This window comes from Phyllostomus discolor, chromosome 2, assembly GCF_004126475.2.
Source record: "Phyllostomus discolor isolate MPI-MPIP mPhyDis1 chromosome 2, mPhyDis1.pri.v3, whole genome shotgun sequence".
NCBI classification, from domain to species: domain Eukaryota; kingdom Metazoa; phylum Chordata; class Mammalia; order Chiroptera; family Phyllostomidae; genus Phyllostomus; species Phyllostomus discolor.
Window position 1 is genome coordinate 171122335 of NC_040904.2, and position 24406 is coordinate 171146740.

Consider the following 24406-nt stretch of genomic DNA (forward strand, 5'->3'; position numbering starts at 1 on the left):
AATACAATTTTTATTTATCAGGTGATACAATAAAGTTGTAAAATAAAAGATATACGCTTATTTTGAAAGTGAGTTACAGGACTCTGAATGGGTGAAATCTATGACCATTTTGTATGGCTACAGAACTGAAAAGTGGGCAGAGCAATAAATACTTTAGAATATCTTAAATTTCTCTTAATTATATATTAGAAAAGTAAAACAAAACATTGACTAATTATTCCTCATAGAACATATGAAGAGAGAAAATAGAATTTAAAATTTGAGTTAGCTAACTAGCAAACCAACGGGTCAAACCGGGCAATAAAAACAGGTTGCTCTTCCTAGTAAGGGGGTCGGTGGGTGCTTCCCCACCGCGCTGCTGTGACCCATTAGTTTGCACAGTCAGCTGCTGGAGGCAGCATTACCAGTTCACAGCAAAGCTGGCAAAACCCGTCAAGATTGTTTTCAAATATGTTTAAATTTTTGTTTCTATAAAAAATTAGGAGGAAGTATATTCCCAAAAAATTTAAGAAAAAGCTTCAACTAGATGTCACCTCAGGCTTTTCATTCCTGCCTGAGGGGAGCGGTGTACGCAGCCTGGACACAATTCTCAGAACTTGAGGGCCAGTCCTGTTCACGTGTGAGCTGAGGACACCCCTCTGCTGTTCATTCCCGTAGCAATGTGTGTCATGCAAGTTGAGCGGTCCATGATGTGACAGGCACAGTTAGGCAAAAAGATAAAACAGTGTGGTTAACACTTTGGAAGCGTGGATGTGCTGCATTATTACCATCCAAAGAGTTAAAACAGTTTTACTGGGAGAGGGAAGCTGTGCCTAATTTGGATAAATCTGCTCTCAGTTCCACTTGATGGAATGAAAACACCTACCAAATAATACTGCAAACTTTCAAAATCAATGAAATGGTATACTCATTTATAGAATTTGAATAAAGCTTGGTAACATTCTATAATCAGAGCTATATATATGCCATTTTACAGAAATGCTTTTATTTCAAGAAATAGTTACTTATACTTTAAAATAACATAATTATGTTCAGTGTTATAGATCATACTGTGCCTCAAATTATGTGGGTTCCCACTGAGATTAATTTGACTAAGTCATTTTACTTGTTTTCCTTTTCCCTTTGCAACTAGCAAATGTGTCTTTCTGCTTAAATACTTAGTTGACAAAGGTGATTAGAAAGATGTGCTATTTTCATTTCTCAGGGAAGCATTTAGGAAGGTCTAAATACAATATAGAGATCGAGCATCTTCTGCAGTCCACTGTACAAACTTGTTAATGAAAAACTGAAGATACAAAGCTCAGTGAATGAATGAATGAATGAATAACTGTAGACACTTGGCATTCCTTCTATATACACTAGCTTTATCAGCCAGTTTTCATGCTTAAGTACATTTTTCTGTTCACCCAAAGCTGAAAAATAACTTTCAAACAATAAAAAAAATCCAATAGAGACTCTTAAACTTAGGAGAAATAGTTAAAAGTCACTTAAAAAATCAATTCATCACTACTATCCAGAGGTCTCTCACTCTTTGTAGTAAAAAACAAACAACAAGAGTAGGGACTGAGGAAACTTGAGAAATCCAGTGCAAATCAGTACACTTCAAACCTCTGGTGTACACACTGCTTAATCCCCATCAACCCCTTGAGTGTGGGCAGAACATGATGGGCTATCACTGTGGGAGAATCATCATGGGAATACCTGTATTCACTTTCTATGGCTGCATAACAACTTGCCATAAACTCAGTGGCTTACAGCAACTCATTTATGTCACAGTCCTGTATGCCAGAAGTCCAGGCACAGCTCAGCTAGATTCACTACTGAGGGTCTCACAAGGCCAAAATTTAGGTTTCAGTTGGAGCTACAGAATCATCCGAGGTCTGGAGTACTTTTCTAGGCTAATTTAGGCTGTTGGAAGAACTCAGTTTATCGTGGTTATACATCCCAGGTCCCAGTTTGTGTTGCTGGCTGACAGCTAGAAAGTGGCTCTCATCTCCTGGAGGCCACCCTTAGGTCTTAGCCAATGTGGCCTTCCTAAAAGGTGGTAGGTCCCTTCTTTAAGGCCCACAGAAGGATGTCTCAGATGTCTTGTAAGAGGTCACCTTATTAGATCCGGCCCACCCAGCGCAGTCTCCCTGCTGATACTCAAAGTCAGCGGATTAGGAACCTTACCTGCATCTGCAAAATTCCATCAGCTTTGTCACATTACATAATCTAATTAATTATAGCCAATCGTGGCAGTCTCATCTGGGTTTATTTGGCTTGTGGTGAATGATTGCTCAAAATAGTACTGTGAACATGACTCTATAAACAAATGACTGCAATAAAATTCTATAATCATCTATAGAAACCTTAAATTTTATATCACTTTATAAAGTACAAAGTACTTGCAAACATGCTGCATCCTTTAATTCTCACGACTACCTACCTGCCAGAGAGGCACAGTAAGTATTAGTCCAACGTTACAGGTGAAAAAAACCAAGGCTCCGAGCAGCTAAGAGACTGCCCACAGCTTTACAGAAAATCAGCGGTGGAGCTGGGCTTCAGCTCAGGGTCTTTTCGTTCAATAGTCCAGTTGTCTGTTTTGCTAATCCTGTAGTTTTCAAATTGTTTGTGATGAGGCTCCAAGAAGATGTCTCAGGGATTACTGCAAGAACTGAGGGCAACTCTAAGAAGGCAGGGTGAAGCACTGAAATGGCAGCTCTGCTTTTGTTTGTTCTATATGTCCAGGGTTCTATGTGAGCTTTAAGAACCACTGCACTGCATGGCACCATGCTGCCTTGTTAAAGGTAAAGAAGAATGCTTACCAAAAAATTTAGTTTAAAAGACGGTTTTGATAGCCGTGTATAAAAAGCCAAGTGTCTATTCTACTAAAGTTTCAAGAAGCTGTGATTTCTTGCAGCAGCTGTTGGACCTTTTATGAAGAAAGACAGAAAAAACAGAAAGAACCACATTAAATAGTTGGTTTGAAATGTATACTTAGAAAGAAAATGACAAACCCCATCTCCTGCACTTTTTAAGTAAGTGTAAAAAACTAATACCTTCTTAATGTCTGGTCTCTTATTTTTCTTTTCATGTAGACATTGACTAGCAACAGAGTACATAGTTTCAATGGAAGTAAAATCAATGTCATTCATCTTCTTATCAATATAATCTTCAATTGTCTTTTCTTCATCTTCAATTTCTTCTTTAATATCTAGCTTTAAAACAAGTGTTAAAACTTCTAGTTTCAGGACAAGTGAAAAAGTCAGAACATAAATTTTAATTATTTAATCTACTTAATAACATGTACTCTTATTTTACTATTTTTATAATCTTATTAAGAATTGAAGACATACAGGTACATACATAAATACATACCTCCTAGGCATTTTTCACTTGCCTTCTAATTTTTTTTAATCCTCACCTGAGGATATATTTTTTTATTATTATTAATTCAGACACATATTGTCTGTCACACTGGTTTGTCCCATTAGAAAACATAAATTCAAATAAAGTCATGTAAGTTACTTAATCAATTTTAAGAAAACCTCATATATGATAGCAGATATTTCTATAACTCTTCAATTTTATAAAAAGATCCTCTAAGTTCTTAAAATTTACTAAATAGAAAAAAGGGGCTTAGAATAATTTTCCAATAGCTTTAATATTCAATATAACACATAGGTGATGTTTTCTACAACTTTATAAGTAAAATATTCCATAATAGAAATGGATAAAGAATTTTGCTGGGAATTCCATTCTGATATAAATTTGAAAGGAAGCCATGTTGCTTTTTTCTATCTGAACTGAAAAGGCAGTTAGTAATTACTCTGAAAGTAACAAATAAAAACATGGAGATGACCTCAGAAATTATATAGTTCTATCCTGATTTACACACACAAAAAAGCTAGAATACAGAAGATATAAATGACTTTTCCAAGCTTCACAAATACTTCACAGAAGAGCTGAGATTGGAAATATTTGATGCTCTTTCCATATACCACTATGTAACTGTGAATAGAAAATGACATTTCTGATTGCCAGGTTTACCCATATAGATTTAGATTATAAATGCAAAGAGGAAAGGACTGGCAAAAATGAATCTTTCAGTTACCAATAATTGAGGTTCCCGGTGTTCATCCACAGCTGGAAGTCCAGTTATTATTTCTAGTAAAACCTATGAAGACAAAAAACAACAAGTCCATTAATGTAACACTCAAGGCAACATACAGAAACCAGAAGATACATGAATCTTGATTATGAAATCTGATTGATCATTTCCACACACTGCATTGCATCTTTTAGGCATTAATTAAAGCAGAAAGAATATGAACTGTGGTTTTCTCACCACTGCTCTTTCAGGGATACCCCCCACCAGCAGTTCTTTCTTGTTGGCAACTTACTAAACAATCAGCTCTACTCAATGTGTGTTCTGGACATTCCTTTTCCTGTTCTGCAGGGAATCCTTCAGAAGAATAATTTTCTCGGGCTCTTGGGAAAGTGTTATTTTCTAAACTTTAGGGATATCCTACAACCCTGAGCCTTACGTTCACAACGTTAGAAGTTAAATTTCCTTACATAAAACACAAGAAAAAACGAGATGAAGAAGCACTAATTTCTCCAACCACCCACACTCACTCCTTATTCCATCTTATACGTTATCGGGAAGAGACTGATAGATAGATCAGAGAATGCCAAAGCATATTTCCTTTCAAAAATATATTTTTTAAATATGGCATTAAGTGCATACTGTATGACATGATTTATTTTATGCACTAATTTACGTTTCATACTAACTCCTGAGGATAGTGTGGCTAAAAAATCATTTCTTGCAGAAATTTCAGAAATCAATATAAAAGCTTTACAAAGTTGGAGAAGTTTTTATAACGTTCTCATTTAACTAAAGGTTAAAGTGAACAATTTACAGAGAGTTAAGCAAGACAAGTGAATTCAAAATATTCTACTTCAATTTCATAATTACCAGTATTACAAGAAGGATTATTGTTACTGATTATATATATGAAACTTACAACACCAAAGCTGTAGATGTCAGATTTGGGTGTGATTTCTCCTCGCAAAGCTTCAGGTGCCATGTAAGCTGTCGTTCCCACAATTCTGCTAGTCATGACTGTCTGTGAAAACTTCTCAGAAGCCCGTGCAAGCCCAAAGTCGGATATTTTGGCGGTAAAGTCTTCATCTAGTAAGATATTTGCACTGAAAAAAAATATAAAGTTTAGAGGAAAAAAATGTTTTTCTCTTCAGACAAGTCAAATGTTTCCTTCAATAGGTGTATGAATGTATATATATATATTTAAAGAGTATTCCACGTTATAATATTGGGTTGGCCAAAAAGTCTGTTTAGTTTTTTCTGTAAAATAAAAGACTCATTTTCATTTAATAAAAGATAATTTTCATTTCCACCAATAACTTTATTGATTTGGATATTTTGAGTGTGTCAGCTATCTCCTGTGTGATATAATGTTAACTATTCTCGATGAATGTCTCCAATTGATCACTGTCAATTTCAAATGGTCTACCCAACTGTGGAGGCTCATCCAGCGAGAAATCTCCAGCACAAAACTTCGCAAACCACTTTGGACACATTCAGGCAGTCACAAGGGATGCAGGGCACCTTTTCCATACACTGTGCAAATCTTTTTTGCATTTCAGGTGCCTTTTTACCTTTCTTGAAATAAAAAAGCATAATATGCCAAAAATGTTGTGTATTTTCTTCCATCTTCAATATTCAAATGGCTACACAAAAATTCACCCATTTTGATTTTAATTGCATGCTGAAATGACAGCTGTCACAATACAACCTAACAAAATTGTTTTGAATGAAGTTAAAGACAACCAAGCAGCCCTGGCTGGTGTAGCTCAGTGGATTGAGTGTGGGCTGGGAACCAAAGTGTCCCAGGTTCGATTCCCAGCTAGGGTACATTCCTGGGTTGCAGGCCACAACCCCCAGCAACCGAACATTGATGTCTCTCTCTCTCTCTGTCTCTCTCTCTCCCTCCCTCCCTCCCTAAAAATAAATAAATAAAAATATTAAAAAAAAAAAGACAACCAAGCACTACTACAGCCATCTTACGGAAAAAAACAAACGAACTTTTTGGCTACCCCAATGTACATCATAAAAGCCTGAAAAGTGGGTAAATAAATTTCGATTTCAGATTAATCTCAAGACAAATGACTATATTCTTTTCTTTTTTGTTTCTTGAGAAAAAATTTTAGGAGAATAAAAATGAAATAATACTGTTCACATTAGCGAGAGATATTTTAATTATTTCACAAATAATTTATCACAAGGTCATTTCCCTTACAGTCTCCTAAAATACCATTCTTAATTCTTTTCCTAACATTTCTAAGTTCACTTAAAAACAAATTTCCAAACCAACTATCTCAATTATTCATTTCTTGATTCTTTTGTGCGATCTGAAATCTTTTGAAGAGGAAAGAACATAGCTAAAAGATCTTCCTTCATTATATGCATTCACTCATATACTTTCATTCCACAAAACTTATTGAACACTCCCTATGTATTATAGTATTTAAGTTCAGCACTGGGCATGGAGAAACCTTCAAATCTCATATGTCACAAAAGGACATGCATAACTTTAAAAAATCCAGGAAGTACTCCCTAAAGGTGATACTAGGTATAAAAATGCACAGGGAACTGCATGACTGAAAGAACTCGACACAATTTCAAGGAAAAACGTATTTAGTCTTGAGTGATTCTTATAGGTTGATGGTTATATGAGGGAGAGACGCATTTCAGGCAACATGTAGTAGTAATTAAAACATAAAAACATATGACCAATTTGAAGAAACTGGTAGCCACACTTGGTTTTTAGGGCCATAACCTAGCAATGTAGTAGTGAAAAGGTGAGTACTGGTGCAGACAGGTTAAAGGCTGAGCAGGAGGGCTTGTAATAGAATCGATGACAGATAGAGGGTACAAATAAAGTGAGAGCAATGGGGAGAAAAAGGACATCTATAATCCTGGAGTGCTCCAGATTAAGACACCCATGTGCACAGTGAATAGAAAGAGGGAGAGCAAATTATTCTTCAAAGATGGTTTTCCAAATGTAGCATTTACCTTTTAATATCTCTATGAATTTGATGGTTTTCATGCAAAAAACTGATGCCATCAGCTGCCCCTTGAGCAATCCTGCATCTCATGTGCCAGGAGAGTGGTGGAGTATCATTCTTACGAAGTAAGAAACAAACCAATTAGAAAATTGGAGGATAAAAATATCTATAGAAAACACATAACAGAAAATTTTTCTAAGCAAATTTTAAATGGGGGATAGCACTTCTCTTTGACAATAAAAGTATGTCAGAGTATCTTCAAAGTGTAACCTTGAGTAATATTTTACATTTTAGATTACCACTTAATAGAATGGCAACCCCAGTTTCTTTTAATCTATCAATTGTATAATTTTCAAAGAGAGGAAAAATATTAAGATTAATGCAGTTTAAGTGATCCTGCTACAAAGTAAGTATTAGTATACAACAAAGAAACAGAAAGCCAAAAATCTGATGAACAAACATCTTACCAAACAAGACAGTCTGTCTAGCAATGAACCATTAGGCATGTAAACATATACTAAGCAGAGGTCATCTCCATCACTTGAGAAACCAAGTAGTTCTACTAAATTTTCATGTTGGCACCTGTGACAAAATTTTCCACTCAAAATTATTATGATATATACATGTATTCAGCTGTAGGTTGGAAGTTATTCAGTTTAGGGCTTTAACAGAAAAAAGAGCAAGAAAATAATATGCTGTATGTCATTTTAATATGATATGTGTTTATTATAACAATAATTTTCTGCAAACAGTTCTCCTTTTAGTCAATACTGATCAAATTAGAAGTAAATCCTCTTCTATTTTATAGTAAAAGCTCAGTAAGTCAAACCACCAGAACTTGTGATAGTTTGATTCAGGACTAGGCTGATGTTTGTTTACCTTTGTTTAGCACAATTTTCAATTATAGCACAAACAAGATTTCTAGGAGTCTGTTGAAAGTTGTATGACAACCCTTTCAAGTACACTCTAATATGTCAAAAGCACTGATTTACAGACATCTCATCTTTAATATCTAATTTACACATTTCTGATATTTAATCCTATCTGATTATTTATAACCTGAGTTTCTTTACATACTTAAGAGTTAACAACTCAAGAGAGCTTAAGTATAACAAAAGACATCTGTGATACAGTAGAAAGAAAACTGGGCTAAGTGTTCAAAAACCTGAGTCTGAAGTCCAGATCTGCCACCTCCTGGATACGTGGACTACAGCAAATTAACAGCTCCCTGAGCCTCGGCAAGTTTACCTGCTAAATGGGGATAATAACTACTGGGTAACACGGATGCTGCGAGAATCAAATGAGCAGATATATGAGAGCCTAGAAATGACCTAGAACATAATAAGTACTCCATCCATGTGCTTACTCATTTTTTTCATTCAAAATGGTCTATAATTCTGGCATTTCATTATTTCAAATCAGATTCTGATTTGATTTGATTTGAAATCAGTCTGCCCTCACAAATATTTTGTAAAGTGAAAATTAAAATGACAACTGCTCTATGTTCCAGCAAACTGGCACATTTTAGATATGAGCAGATAACATTCGGTGAGTTTCTACTATACATAAAGCATGATAGTTAAGTATTTGCCTGCTTCATTTATTTATTCCTCACAATAACATAATGAAGTAAGAACTATTATTACTCTATTTTATAGAAGAGAAAACTAATGGATAGAGAGTTAAGAAACATAACTAAGGTCATTCTGCTAATAAGTTCACCAGATTGGTACTTATTTAAAAATAGTAATATTGAATGGTAATGAGATATCAGTGAAGTTTGACATTGTAATACATTGTTGGGAGGAGTATTAACTACCATAACTTATCTATAGGGCCATTTGGACATATACTTGGCAAGTCTTTAAAAAGTTCATGCATTCTGAAGCAGTAGTTCTTCTAGGACTCTATCCTGATGAAATAAGCAGAGTTGCATTTAAAGATTTATGTATAATATTAAACACCAAGACATTTAAAGAAGCTTTAATTTGTAATACTGAAAATCAGAAACAAACCCTGCAGGGAAATAGTTAAATAAAATACAATCCTCATCTATGCTAGAATTGTATACAGTAATTTAAAATGATTTAAAATTATTTTTAATGACATGAGGAAATGCTACACACATATCATTGAGAAAGTATATCAACTATTAGCAGTGATATCTCTCAGTGATAAAGTTAAGAAATAATTTTTATTATTTGAAAAATATACATTCAGGATTGGAGAGTGGGAATAGAGGTAGGGAGAACAAATTGTGCAAGTTTTCTTATCAGTATGTATTATTTTTACTGTGAATGAATTAATTCCAGTCTATTGTTTCTTTCTTGAGGTTAAGCAACTAGAATTAGTGATTTATAGCAATGGGTCTAATGAGAATTCATACATAAAGCTCAAGCTCTGGAATCAGATCTGGATTTGAAACTCAGCTCTAATATTTATTGGCTATATGGCTTTGGGACAGTTACTCAATCTTTCTAAATCTCAGTGGAAAAAAAATATTGGGTGGGGTGGGGGAGGTTATAACAATTATTGTGAGGATTAAGTGAGAAAATGCACATAACATATATTGCATAGTGTCTGGTATACTGTATACACTCAGGTATCAATTATTATAATTGTTACAATGAATTTCCTAATTTGCTTCTGTTACTGTTCCTGATGATGTCCAACTATTTTGAAGCATACTGGCTCAATGCCTTCCATGCATTCTTGCACATCAGACTTTCCTGGTTTATCAGTGTTAACTTACATATATCTCAGGGCCTATTATTCTATACATTTTATTTTGTATCTCTACAATTTATCTCTCATGCATTCTGGGAATAGAAAACATGATAATGGAAGATAGTTGAAATTCCATGTAACTTGGCTATGATTAAAATAATGACTGCTGTTTAATCTACAGGCATATATATGGGTACAAGTAGTCACAGACTGAGTGACTACTTGTGACTGAGTGACTACGAAAGTTCTTTCGGTTCCTCTAATCCGAACGAACCCTTTATTTCATTTGCTCTTATCTGAGGCCACCACTAGTTCACGGCACACTTTGGAAAGAAACCAAGTCCTTCACTCCTTGCCATGCTCTTTCCCACTCCACCCCACTGCCAAATTAACTTACTTTGCCATTACTTTTATTTCTTGATCAAATTGTTGTCTCAGTTCTTCTGTACTAATGTCAACCACCTGAAAAATAAAATATATGCAATACAACACAATACAATAACCCTAAGGCAACAATGACAGAATGTGGCTCAAGAGATTGATTGGCTGATGCTGCTTTCCTTAAACTAGTAAGGCATTATTCTTACCATTTTATGAAACAACTGAGAACTAGAAATACTAGTGATTTGCTCAAGGTCCCATGGCTTAGTGGAAGAAAAAAAAATCTTAAAACCATATGACCACATACAACCCACTCAGTTATTGTAGGAACAAAAAAATACGACTTCACTGCATAAACAATTGAAAAATAATTCTGTGTAGCAGAAAACATAGGCTAATTTCAAGGCAAAAGGAAAAATAAAACCTGTAAAAGTATTTTTAGTATGTATAAGAGGGTGACTATCATATAAATATGTATTATCTTGATATTATTAGAATATAACAACAAATGTAGAATATAACAAATCAATAAGTAAAAGGTGAATACCCTAATAGGAATGGGAACAAAAGATACTGACAAGAAATTTTTTCATTTTTTTCTTAATGTTTATTAAGAAAAAGGAGCTGTATTTTTAAATGAGAAGGTAATACACAAAAGTTTTTATAAAAATTTTTAGTATCTTATTTTAATTTTGATTGTGCATGAAGCATGGTGTAAAGCAAGGGTTCTCAGCTTTATTTTGTGAATCTCCCAGAATGTGTGTCTCATTGTATGTATGTATGTATGTATGTATGTATAACTACATTTTTGTAGGGATAGGACCATTGCTTTCAACAGATTTTTAAATGTTAGAAACTAGCAGCTTGGAATGATGTTTATTTAAAGAAAATATGCACTGAAATAACATATTTCCTAAAGATTACTTTAAAACTTGTTATATAGCACACCAGGAAGTAATTTGTTCTTTAACACCTTTTATTCCTGAAAGTGTAACTTACTGCTGCAAGCCTCTTCACTGCCACAGTCCGGTTGTTCACGTAGCCTTTATAAACAACTCCAAATCCGCCCTCTCCCATCTTGTTACCACCCACAGAAATGGGTCGTTCATCAAAGTTATTGGTGACATCCTTCAGCTCATAAAATGAAAAACTGTGAAAGCCTAGAATGTCAATGAAGGAAAGAAAAAAGTGCTTCAATAAAAATGAAATTGGTTTTGATAATAACAGTATTTTCTCAACTTAAATATTTTACACTTAAATATTTATTACTTTGGGTTAGGTACAATAAGAGAGCGCAAAACCATTGTTAAATAAAAATTTTAGCCACTTATTTGCTTTATAAAATAATTCAAGTTATGCAAATGTTTGCTTATTGCCTCTACTCACTGATAACACACTGACATACAAAGAAAACGGTGCCACATAAGTCAGGGTGGAAGAAACACAAAGGAGTGTTTGCCAGTGTGCGCAAACAAAAGGAGAAATTTGTTTTTAGCAGTAATGGTCTTAATGACAAACCACCAGCACAGCGATTCTCAACCTTTTTCATCTCATCTAATTATTAAAATTCTGCACACACCAAAAAAATATATTTTTTCCCATTCCGACCAAAAAAATAGAGATAATTGTGATTCATTCACGCCCGATAGCCATTGTTGTGTTGGCTATTGTCATTTTTTAATTTGACAGTCTAAGGGTAAAGAAGTCAGTGCCCCTGACTAATAGTGAGGTAGTGCATGTTCTAAAAATTCTTGCAGCACACTGGTTGAAAATTGCTACACTGGTGGAATGCACCGTGTTACTTACGTGTATCACTAACTTCTAAACTTTCCGGACTTGAGGAGTCAGGTGGCATATAATTTTGTTCAGGATTCTGCACAGGTATCACAGATGTCCTGCCCTGGCCATAGAGAGGCCTCTGATTCTGCTCAACTGTTACGGCTTCTTTACAAGGTAGTGTATTAACAGTTTTGGGAACAGCGTCTGCCAAATGAAGGTACAAGTTGTCCATCCATAGAAAAAGTGTTTGTGAAAGGGTTAAACTAGGAACTTGGTTCACTTAACATCATTCCAGTTTCCATGTTAGCCCCATATTCTCACAGCTCACGCGAGAAACTACCTAGTAAGAATTCTGTTTTGTTAAAGATGGGTAAGGCAATGTTTTCAAACAGTGGTCTACAAGCCACCTGTATCAGAAGCAGTGAAGCACTTGTTTAGAAACATAGACCTTGAACCCCAGAATTGTGACAATGTCTGTAACAGAGCCCAGGAAGCTACCTGTTTACAGAAACCCTAGATGATTCTTATGTGCACTGAAGGGTAAGAACAACTGGTGGGAATGACATCAAAGGGAAAAAGTAAGATTATGAGGAAGGTACTAAGAAATTAACCCACCCGCATACAGTGTAGGGAAATCATGACCACAGAGTCCCATTGGGGTGGAAGTTGGGGATGAAAAAAAGCAAGAGTTCAAAAAATCCCCATAATAAATACACAGTTCCATTGCTTTAAACTTCCTATCAGCACAAAGCTACCCACTTTGATGGTTGGATCCGACTCAATCACAAAGCCTCCATCTCCTTAGCAGCAAGCAAGTCTGTGGTGCCCTATGTCTGGGGTGCCTATTAAGAGCTGGGGAGAGTTGGAAGAATAAAAGGAATCTCAAAGGTCAGATTCATCTGCTATGGGAAAAGAGTATGAGTAAGGAGAAATATTCCTATTTCTGCCACTTATCTTTCTACCCTCATTGCTGTTGCCTTAGTCACACTGAGTTTACCTGGCAGCAAAAGACTCGCAGGGGCAAAAAACTCATTTTGGATCAAAAGGTCCACGAGATCACCAACTGTGCAATTTGTGGTGCCCCAGTCAAACAGCAATTCACCAGTAGGACTTTTTCCAGTTTGAAGTAATGCTTCAAATCTCCTTAAAAGCAAGTAACAAAGAAACAAAAGTAGTAGGTAGAGGTAACATGGAAATAGGAATCATTCCTCCTTCTCTTTCTCTCACAGCACCTCCTATAGTATAAAGAAAAGGGGCAACAGGAAAACCAGCAAGAAACCCTGGCTGCTGTGGCTCAGTGGACTGAGTGGCAGCCTGCAAATCAAAGGGTCACAGGTTCAGTTCCCAGTCAGGGCACATGCCTGGGTTGCAGGCCAGGCCCTCAGAAGGGAGCGCGCAAGAGGCAACTACACATTGATGTATCTCTCCCTCTCTCTCCCCTACCTCCTTTCTCTAAAAATAAATAAAATCTTACAAAAAAAGAAAGAAAACCAGAAAGAGTTACAGATATTAGGAAGGATAGGTAGAAGGAGAGAGATGCTGAAGGTGATGATAATATGTTTACACAGAGTGAGTACTTACTGTTTGCTCAGTGGGCTACAGGACATACACATATGAACCATTTTGTCCTTAAAGAATAAGGACAAATGCTATGAATGACATAGTAATTTAATAATGAGAAGTTAAGGCATGGAGAGGTAAAGCAACCAACCTACAGCCACATCACCAATAAGCTATATCTAAATTGAGATCCAAAATCAGATTTCACTTGACATTGAGTGCGTTCTCAACCTACTAAGCCATATTACTTCCTTGTGTGATGTTAACTCTGCTAGCTATATAATTTTTAACAAACCCACGTGCTTAAAATAATAGACTATACATAAACTTGGATAATTTTTCCTTTGATCTTAACCATATTTCAACTAAATTAAAAGAAAAATACAGATCAGTTTTTCATGTTTACTTCTTTAAATACTAGTTTTAGAAGAGCATTTGAGATCTTGCTTCCCAGCATCTGTCATCAGTTTGGCTCAAATGAACTCATAAACATCCTCAAAAAATAAAATAAATAAAATTAGTTTTGAAGTATATTTAAAAACAAGTTTTTCTTCTTTTTCTTAATTTTGTTTTTTTAAAAAGACTTTATTTTTAGAGAGAGAGGGGGAGGGAGAATGAGAGGGAAACATTAATGTGTGGTTGCCTCTCATACGCCCTCTAGTGGGGAACCTGACCTACAACCCAGGCATGTGCTCTGAGAATTGAACTGGGAATCCTTTGGTTTGTAGGCCCACCCTCAATCCACTGAGCCACATGAGCCAGGGCCATTTTGAAAAATTTCAAACCTACACAGAAGTTGAAAAAATAATACCATGAACAACCATTTAACCTTCATGTAGATTCACCAACTGACCAACTGATAACATTTTGCCATATTTGTGCTCTTGCGTTCTCTCACTCTCCATGTCTATTTGTGTGTGTGTGTGCATCACATTTGGAGGCACACAATTGCAGTTTGTACCATTATTGATGACACAAAGTTTGATTACTTTGTTAAGAAGATGTGCTTAAGATATTTTCTCTTTTTATAAAGTTCTCTATTCCCCTTTCATAATTCATAAGTAACCTGTGGATAATACTTTCAAATCTTGTGCAATATTTTTCATCAGTAACTTTTCACTTAATGATTTTTAAGCACTAACTGATGAGCCTTGCATGAATCAATTACTCATTGGTGGTTTTAAATTAGTAACTTTCTAATTCTACCATTCTTTCTTTTAAAAAATATTTTATTTATTTTTTGAGATGGGGCAGGGATGGAGAAAGAGAAGGAAAGAAACATCAAGGGAAACTTTGATCAGTTGCTCTTGTACACCTCCAGACTGGAGACCAAATCCACAATCCAGGCACGTGCCCTAACTGGGAATGGAACTGGTGACCCTTCACTTTGTGGGCTGACCCCTGACCAACTGAGCCACACTGGTCAGGGCTCTATCATTCTTTCAATAATTTTTTGCTGCAATTATTATGCTCAGAAGAGTTTTTTCTCCCTACTACCACTGCTTCAACTTTCCTCCAAAAGTTTTTAATAATAATATCAATAAACTATCTTTAAAAATAGGCTTTCTAGCTTTAAACTTAAGCTCCTCTGAAGTAATTTAAGATGTTCAACCCTCATGTGAGGAAACATTTCCTTGAAGGAAGCTATGGTTTTAGGTTCCTTATCGGGTTAATGCTGAAAATCACAAATACATTCCTTCCCCTCTTGCTTCAAAAGACAGATTTTGACCTTGGTTTGAGCTGAGAAAAAAACCCAACAAAAATAAAATTTGTACTTATACTTTACACTAAATGAAACAGAGATACATAGAGAGAAAGAATAGAAATTATGTGCCCCGCTGGTGTGGCTCAGTTGGTTGGGCATTTTCCTGCAAACCGAAAGGTCACTGGTTTGATTCCCAGTCAGGGCACATGCCTGGGTTGCATGCAGAAGGCAGCCAATTCATGTTCTCTCTTACACTGATGTTTCTCTCCCTCTCTAAAATAAAAATAAAATTTAAAAAATATTTTAAAAAATAGAAATTATTTGAAGGTAGTGTTGGAAAATCCTGGCTAAGAACTAAAAATTCCGTTCCTAGATGTATACATTGACAAGCAACTATGAGGTGTAATTGAACTACCAAAACACACTGCTAAAGTGAATTAGAGATTCACACACATAGAAGTTTAGGCTCTAGAATTTTGCTGGCAATTCTTATAATATTCTAATATTACTTCAAAATGGAAATGACAAGTGTGAAGAAGAGTGAAGAAGAGTGAACTTGTACTCCTTGGCTTGCCAAACAAAGAAGAAAAATAAAAGTAGGAATCTTGAGTCTAACCTCAAAACTTATTTGCAAGATCACAACATTGGCCTAGCTGAATGCAGCAAACATTGCAAAAAAAGCGGGGGGGTGGGGGTGGTACTTATTACCATTATCTCTCCTGGAGAGAGGTTTGTTTTCTGAAATGCAGTATTAGTAGCATTTATACCCATCAATCATTCTAGATTGTGATGTAAGAATTTAAAAAGAAAAAGAATTTTATGTTACCTTATGTGAAACTGATTATATCTATCATCACCAGATGGTTTTTTAATAGCTACCGCTAACTTCTTCCATCCTTCTTGAGGATCAATAAAATCTGACAGCTTCCTAATTAGTCCAACATTGAGGCAGCGCACATATGTTGATGGTGTGATGGGTTTGTTCATCTTCTATTCCTATAATATAAAAAATCACATCAAAATTTTACAGTAGCTTTAGCGACATCTATAAGCTTATATATCACTCTTTGCTATAACATAGGAAATGCTGGCAACTGATTACACCATAAGAAAGAAACAGTCCAATGCCAACCACAGTTGACTCTTGAACAACACAGGTTTGAACTGTGCAGGTCCACTTATATGCAGATTTTTCTCAATAAACACTACGAATTTATTTTCTGTCCCTTATTATTTTCTTAATAACATTCTTTTTTCTAGCTTTTTATTGTAAGACTATATTATATAATACAAAGGTGTAACATACAAAATATGTGTTAATCAACTGTTTATGTTATTGGTAAGGCTTCTGATTAACAGTAGGTTATTAGTAGTTAAATTTGGGGGAAATAAAAAATTATATGTAGACTTTTCACATGCATGAGTGTCAGTGCCCCAAACTCTTGCATTGTTCAAGAGGCAATTATAGTTGATATCCTAAGAAAAAAAATTAAAGTTGTAGTTTACTTGTCTATCCTCTGGGCTTGCTTTCTTTCTCCACCCATAATAGGAATTAAAAAAAAAAATTAAAGGATGTTTTTTCTTACACTGACATTTTCTGAGTGAAATTTACACAAAGAAGCAAAAAGTTTACATTTTCAGAAAAATTCCTGTGAACATATTCAGGAATAAGATCTATTAATAAAGAAGATTTATTTTTCAATTTAAAATATTTTTATCATTACTATTTATTTCTATGAAATATTTATGCAATACTCTTTGGTGGAAGTAAAAAATATGTATACCCTGAAATAATTTGTGTAGCATTAAAAGGTATGGTCTGTCCACCAACTTGACACATAACATGCTCATCCTTGACTCCTCCACTTTTTTTGAGTCTGTTGGATCTGCCTGATCACAATTCATTTTCTAAGTCAAACCCTGTGGTTCACCAATGTGACTACTCTCTGGACAGAACCTTTGTTTCTTCTTTCCCTTTTTCCTTCTGCCACTCCACCCTAGAAAGTTGCAGTTAGGGATAAATCTCACAATTTCATATGTATACCAGCACTATTGAATACAGTTGTAGAGAACTAAATGACATGAGCAGATTGGTGTGAATAAATTTTTATGGCAGCCCCTTTTCCATTGGGCCTTCAACGGTGCCATTCATCCTTTTCCTTGTCTTCACTCATTGTCCTTAGAGACTGTTTCACACCTTTACCTCCCTACATGTGGTTTTATTGGATCTGTCTCTCATTCTCAGCAGATGGTTACTTTTCCTTCTAATTAATCAAGATAAATAGATCCAGGTATTCTTCTACCAGTTATTCTCCTGCTCCCCTTTATATTTTTAAAATGCAACACAATTAATTTTTGGAGTAAAGAATATATTCATGTAGTACAAAATCCAAAAGTTATACATGATAAGGAGCAAAAGTTCTGCCTGTATCCTAGGCTTCTGTATATTAGTAATCCCTGTACCTTTTCCACCAACTTCCCCCTTCCCCCTCTCTCAGATGATAAACCTCCAAATGATCTTCAGATCTATGATTCTGTTCCTGTTCTGGTAGTTTGCTTAGTTTGTATTTTTAGATTCAGTTGTTGATATTTGTGAATTTGTTGCCTTCTTTGACCACCACATCTAAGTAGGTCTATCTGCCCTCAACCTAATCATATTTCATTAGCTAGATATATGGACTAGGGCTTAGGAGAGAGGTTTAGATAAAGAATGGTTACTTTATGAGCATTCTCATGTATTTATATATGAATAATTGGTTGACATAATGAGTAAATATAAAATTGCTTATTTGAATATACAGAATGTGAAGAAATGAAGAGAAAGAAGTTTTAAAAGTATTGATAAGTCATGGAGGTAAAAAAAAAAACCCACTAGGACAGTAGCAGATTTCTATAAGGGGAGTAAGTTAAATAAAAGACCCCCAAACGATCTTTTGCTGTTAGTATTTGGAACCAGAAGACCACTGGGTGACTTGAAGGATAGTTGTACTAGAGCAGTGAGTAAATGGTAGAAATGCATTCTCCAAGAAATCCGACTATGAAGGGAATAAAAATAAGAAGAAAGGGGGAGAGAGAGAGAGAGAGACACCAGCAGCAGTTCCCCAACTTGGTTTCAAGACCCTTTACACTCTTAAATATTATTGTGGACTCCAAGAACTTATGTTGGGTATATTTATCAATATTTACCATATTAGAAATTGACATTGAGAAAATTACAAAATAATAGACTACATGTTAACATACATATTTAATAAAATGTTTTAAAAATTTGCCTCAAAATAGAAGAATGACATTGTTTACAGTTTTGCATCTCTTTAAATGTTTACCTCAATAGAAGATGGCTGGATTCTCATATCTGTCTATTTTTTTAAAAGATTTTATTTATCTATTTTTAGAGAGGGAAGGGAGGGAGAAAGAGAGAGAGAGAGAGAGAGAGAGAGAAACATCAATGTGCAGTTGCTGAGGGTCATGGCCTGCAACCCAGGCATGTACCCTGACTGGGAATCGAATCTGCGACACTGGTTCACAGCCCGCGCTCAATCCACTGAGCTATGCCAGCCAGGGCATATCTGTCTATTTAATCTGCTGCAATATATTATTTTGGTTGATGCATATGAAAAAAATCCAGCCTCACAAAGATGCATAGTTGAAAAGGAAGTATTCTAATAGTATTTTTCACAAATTAGCAGCTATTTCTTTGATACTTTACTAAAACATGACAAGAGCTAATTTCCTAAAATTTAGATATAACTGGAATCTGAAACCATATAATGAACTTTGGCACATTACAATCCATTGCACTCTGAGTCTTTTACTCTGAATGTGACTTTGATCTTATGAACCTCTTGAATGAGACTTGGGAACCCCAACCACACCCTGACAACTGCTGGTTTAACATTTGTTTTAAGACTTAAGCTTGGCTGAAGACACAAAAGGTATACTGAATAGAGTATGAGTTAAGGGGTCAGCCTTAAATAGAAGGAAACCTCTTCTGAATATAGAAAGAGGGAAGTAGAGATTTGGAAACATACATTTGAAGGGAGAGAAAGAATTCCCACACTGTTATTTTCTCTGTGTATCAAGAGGTAAGGTCACCTAAGGCTAAGTAAAAGAACTGCCCAAGTACTTTGAGGGCCACCTGGTAAATGCCTACTATTTCTTCAAAACCATGCAAAAGTCACTATTGACTTTACTTAATACTCATCTCATTTGTTTCAAAGTATCACCTGGTTATTCTTCTATTATAACAATTATCATATGCTATTGTTTATGTGTCTGCCTTCTATCCTATACAGTTTGCTTTGCTGGGCAGAGATGCAAGTAAATTCAGCTTTAAGCTACTCAAAATATTTGTGTTAAATCAGAGAAAGACTGATTTTTTGAAATTAAGAAATCCTGTATGCCCCTAGATTTTGCAGTTGCTCTGTTTACATTATTTTTTCTCATTTACTCAGATTTTTCTCCTCCATAAGTACAGTGTGATTGACAAAGCTGGTAAAGGTAGAACTGCTTAGTACTCAGAACGATATCCTAGTTCTAAAAACTAGAACTAAAATATAGGAAATTAAGAAGGAAAACAGTTTATCTTAAAACCAGCGATAAATGTGGTAGCACTCTAGCACCCAGATTTCTAGCAGAGGTGATGGCATGGGGATGCCAGAAAAAGGAAGGCCTTCTAACAACTCTTCTGCACACATTTAGAGCTGGCTGACAGTTCTAAATCTCAGAGTTTAAAAATTTGCTTTAAATCTACATTCATATATCACCCCTAATGCATATCTGGAAGAACATGCACCAAAATGTTAACTATGGTCATCTTTTTTAAAAATATATTTTATCTTATTTTGGTTGTCCTAATTTTCCCCCTCTGCCCAGCATCCCTTTCCCTCCAGCAATCTACACCCTTAGTTCATGTCCACGGGTCATGCATGTAAGTTCTTTAGTGTCTGTATTTCCCATACTATTCTTAATGCCCCTCTGTCTGTTTTGGACCTACCAATTATACTTCTTAACATCTGCACATTTTCCCACAACCTCCCCCTTCCTCACCCCAGCTGCTAACCCTCCAAATGATCACCATATCTATCATTCTGTTCCTGTTGTAGCAGTTTGCTTAGTTTGGTTTTTTTTAGATTCAGTTATTGATAGTTGTGAATTTGTGGCCATCTTAATGTTCATAGTTTTGATCTTCTTCTTTTGCTTAAATAAGCCCCTTTAATATTTTATGTAGTAATGGCTTGGTGATGATAAACTCCTTTATTACCTTGTCTGGGAAGCACTTTATGGACCCTGTGTATTCTAAAAGATAGCTTAGCTGGATAGAGTAATCTTGGTTGTAGGTCCTTGGTTTTCAACACTTTGAATACTTCTTGCCAGTCCCTTCTGGCCTACAAAGTTTGTTTTGAGAAATTAGCTGATAGTTTTATGGGAACACCTTTGCAGATAACTCTCTGCTTTTCTCTTGCTGCTTTTAAGATTCTCTTTATCTTTAACCTTTGGCATTTTAATTATAATGAGTTTTGGTGTGGCCCTCTTTGTGTCCAACTTATTTGGGACTCTGTTGCTTCCTAGAGTTGTATGTCTATTTCCTTGGCCAAATTAGGGAAGTTTTCTTTCATTATTTTTTCAAATAAGTTTTCAATTTCTTGTTTTTCCTCTTCTTATGGCATCCCTATGATACGCATGTTGGTATGTTTGGAGATGTCTCAGGGGTTCCTTATACTATCCTCATTTTTTTAATTCTTTTTTCTTCTTGCTGTTCTGGTTGAAGGTTTATTTCTTCCTTATGTTCCAAATTATTGATTTGAATCCCAGCTTCCTCCCCTCCACTGATGGCTCCCTGTAGATTTTTCTTTATTTCACTTAGTGTAACCTTCATTTCTTCCTTTATGTTGTTGCCATAAACAATGGGTTCTTTGAGCAACCCGAGCACCAGTGTTTTGAACTCTGCATCTGATAGGTGGTTATCTCCATTTCCTTTAGTTCTTTTTCTGGGGTTTTGTTCTGTTCTATCATTTGAGCCAAACTTCTTCATCTCCTCAATTTGGCAGCCTCCCTGTTTGTTTCTGTGTGTTAGGTAGGGCTGCTTTGACTCCCTGTGTTGGTAGTGTGGTCTATTCTAGAAAAGGCACTTGTAAATAGTGTGGGGTGGAGCCCTAAGTGATAGCCAGAGCAGAGTAATCTGCTTCACCACTCTGTGGTTCTGTGTTGAGGGGAGGGTTCAGAGAAGGGACAATGTCACTGCCTGGCTTCTGTAGGTTTGCCCAGCACTCGTCCACCATTTCATCACTTCACCCATGTCCTGTATGTGACTGGTGCTGTTCCAGCTGTTTCCCTGGTGGTGAATCCCAGTGTGGGTGGGTTTATGTAGGTTTTAAGATTCTGTGGGCCATTTAAATGGAGTATCCTGAAACCCCAGAGGTTTCTTTGCAGTCCCAATCCCCACTGGTTTTAACAGCCAGAAGTAATGGGGGTTTATCTTCCTGGTGCTAGAACCCTGGGCTATGTGGTCTGGCCTGGGGCTGGAATGCTGTTCCCAAGGTATCCCTCCCAATTTCTATCCACCATAGTGAATGTGGAACCAACCTTCCACTACCACCTCTTGGAGCTACACTGGGTCTCCTCCTCTTCCCCCATCTCTACCCCACCTACTGGTCTAGATGAATGTGGTTTCTTTAATTTCTTGGTTGTCAGACTTCCATACAGCTTGATTTTCTGATGGTTCTGTGTGTTATCTGTTTTGAGATCTAGTTGTAATTCTTTCTATGGTAGCCCAGGGAGGTGAAGCATGTCTACCTATATCTCCATCTTGACCAGAAGTCCTCGTCTTTTTTTTTCTAAATCCAATTCTTGAGAAAGTTAAACCATCATAACCCTAAAATTTTCAGTATGTTTTGCATGTTCAGCTGACTTACTTAAGGTGCTAAAATACAGAGCTAAAATCAGTGTGTTCCACTCCATTCCTATGACGTGTGTATCAACAAGTTCTTAGGCCATTTTGTGCAACAGCAAGCAAAAAAAGAAGTCAGAAGCAATGAAAAAAGAGCGGAGAGTGCACACTCAGGCTATGTCTCACACTCTAACAATAGAGGTGTGACGTGTAACCAGGTGACTCAATGACAAAATTGGCAAGATTCTAACAGTCTAGGTGCTTCCATGGCCAGAGGACAGCGTCAAGGTCTGCCTTGCCCTCTGTTCCCCCAGCAGCTCTGGAAGAGTGGGCCTCACAGTGAGGGGTTCCCTTTCATGGTCACTGAACTTATTTTGGCAGAGCCCATCCTTGCCTTCCAGGAGGTCTAAGGCAGAGTTCAGGTAGGTGTCATCTTGTGAACTCTGGTCCGGATGGTCTTCAGGGTAGCCCTCCAGTAGGTGAGCTGTGTCTGTTCCTGGCACCTGAGTGCAGCGGTGATGATGAAGAGGAGAGTGAGCTCAGGCCGTGCGAGCAGGGCCATCCATGCAAGGCCCAGCCACAACGGGACCCACCAGTCCCTGGAGCAGAGTGCCACGCACCCCTATAGAACCGCTGAGGCACCCTAGGCAACAGCGTGTGCCCCGTGTGCCAAGGCCAAGGCCAGTCAGTCCCAAGTCCACCTGCAGTTATCTTTGGAAGGTGATTTTTATTTTCATTTGCTTTTCTGCCATCACCAATAATGAAAATAAATTATTTGTGCAGAAAAAATTTTTGAAAGCATCACCTCTTTCAAAGTGTTGAAGATTTTACTTTAGTGCACTTAAGATTAATGGAAGTGGAATGGGATATATTGCTTACAAATAATAAATACCTCCATGAGAATTTTCTCATACCATTCATTCTCATTGTAATGAAACACCATTCACATTTCAAACAAGACAACTCAAACAAGAACGCAAGTGATAACTGAGACATACACTAAAACCAGTGTCAGCTTGCCGAACCCAATGCGTTCCCACCCATATGCACATTCTCCAAGTTCTGTAGCCAAAAAAGGATTAAAAATTGTTGTCAAATGAATTTATAAAGTTTTAAGACTGTGCTCTGATCAGAGGAAGAGAGTGCAGGGGGTGGAGGGAAGATGGACTTTAAGGTTGCATGGGCCCAGGTTTCAATATAGCTTTTCCACAAGCCAACAGTGACTAGGGCAGTCCCTCAATTCATTGGACCTTGGTTTCTTCATCCGAAAAACAGAGATGGCAATACCTAAAAGTTGCATAAGATTTAAAAATCAACGAATGAGAAGGACCTAATCTTGTCAATAACAGGTGATCAAAAAAAAGTAGTGATTATTTTATGGTAGAAGTTATTCTTATTTCATATATTTAAAAAAGAAATGTGCAGAGCTGTATTTAAGCTCAGTTTTCAGAATGGTGGTGAGGGTCTACTGAAAGGGCGGAAATAAGAGGTCTGAGAAGACAGCTAAGCTTTTCAGATGGTGTCAGCCTCATTTTACCAAGCGTAGCTTCCAGGCTGTCGGGTACACTTTTCCCATCTGATAGCGCACGTATCTGCTTCGTACAACCCCTCTCGACTTTCTAATTTCCTGGAATCTCGGAAGCCGGAGAAACTAGCTAATTAGGCTCTTGCGGAGGCGCAATGCTTTCCACATCACGAGCATCTCTGCCGGCTGCTGGTCTTACTTCCTGGTTCTCAGGCTAAGAGATTTCGTAAACGGGTAATCGGAACACATTGCCTGGGAAATGAGGGGCTGGGAGCGCGATCCAGCACAGCGACGGAATGGCTGGGGGACTCCCTTCTACGTCCTAGGTTCCTCCTCCGGTCCGCCTCACTTTTCGATCTCTAGGGACCCACCGGAGACTCACCCAAGTGCTAATTCTGGAGCAAGCTCTGCTCACGCAATCTACTTCCTCTCTAATTTTTCTCACTTGGAACATAAGAAGGGATTGTCCTTCCTAAACGGTCCCTCAACAACCCTTGGGGAGAGGAACAGAGGCCAGGGCGCGGACCTCCGACAGCCTACCGGAAAGGAGGTGCACTCAGTCGGAATCCCTTACCTGCCTGAGCGCGGGAAGTGGTGGCTAGACCCCTCCAGGCTGAGCCAGCAGCGGTGGAACTTGTGCAGTGGGAAGGGGTGGGGCATAGCGGGCCCAACCAATAAAGCTCCGCCCTGGGCCCCTTTGGGTCCTGCCCTCCCCTTCCTTTAAGAGCCTGCGAACTGCTCCACACTCTGAGAGAGTCCAGCTCTC

The 24406-nt window shown here is 36.9% G+C and overlaps 1 protein-coding gene across 3 annotated transcripts; it reads right to left on the minus strand.

The window, feature by feature from the left end:
* Positions 1–24390, minus strand: IRAK4 (interleukin 1 receptor associated kinase 4). Of its 3 annotated transcripts, none has more exons than XR_004901615.1 (12): positions 24215–24290; positions 16053–16222; positions 12959–13104; positions 11989–12165; positions 11182–11342; positions 10199–10263; positions 7542–7656; positions 7082–7191; positions 5013–5196; positions 4097–4159; positions 3042–3196; positions 1–2914 (listed from the first exon to the last, which is right to left on the minus strand). XR_004901615.1 is itself a non-coding variant. In XM_028533349.2 (12 exons), the coding sequence occupies exons 2-12, from the start codon at positions 16211–16213 to the stop codon at positions 2879–2881; spliced, it is 1377 nt and encodes a 458-aa protein (XP_028389150.1). In that variant the 5' UTR covers positions 16214–16222; positions 24215–24390; the 3' UTR covers positions 1–2878. The 3 variants fall into 3 exon arrangements, 2 of the variants coding, with proteins under 2 accessions (XP_028389150.1, XP_035875051.1); XM_028533349.2 differs by having other exon boundaries at positions 3042–3200; positions 24215–24390; XM_036019158.1 differs by lacking the exon at positions 24215–24290 and adding an exon at positions 24181–24201 and having other exon boundaries at positions 3042–3200.
* Between the last annotated feature and the right edge of the window lie 16 nt (positions 24391–24406).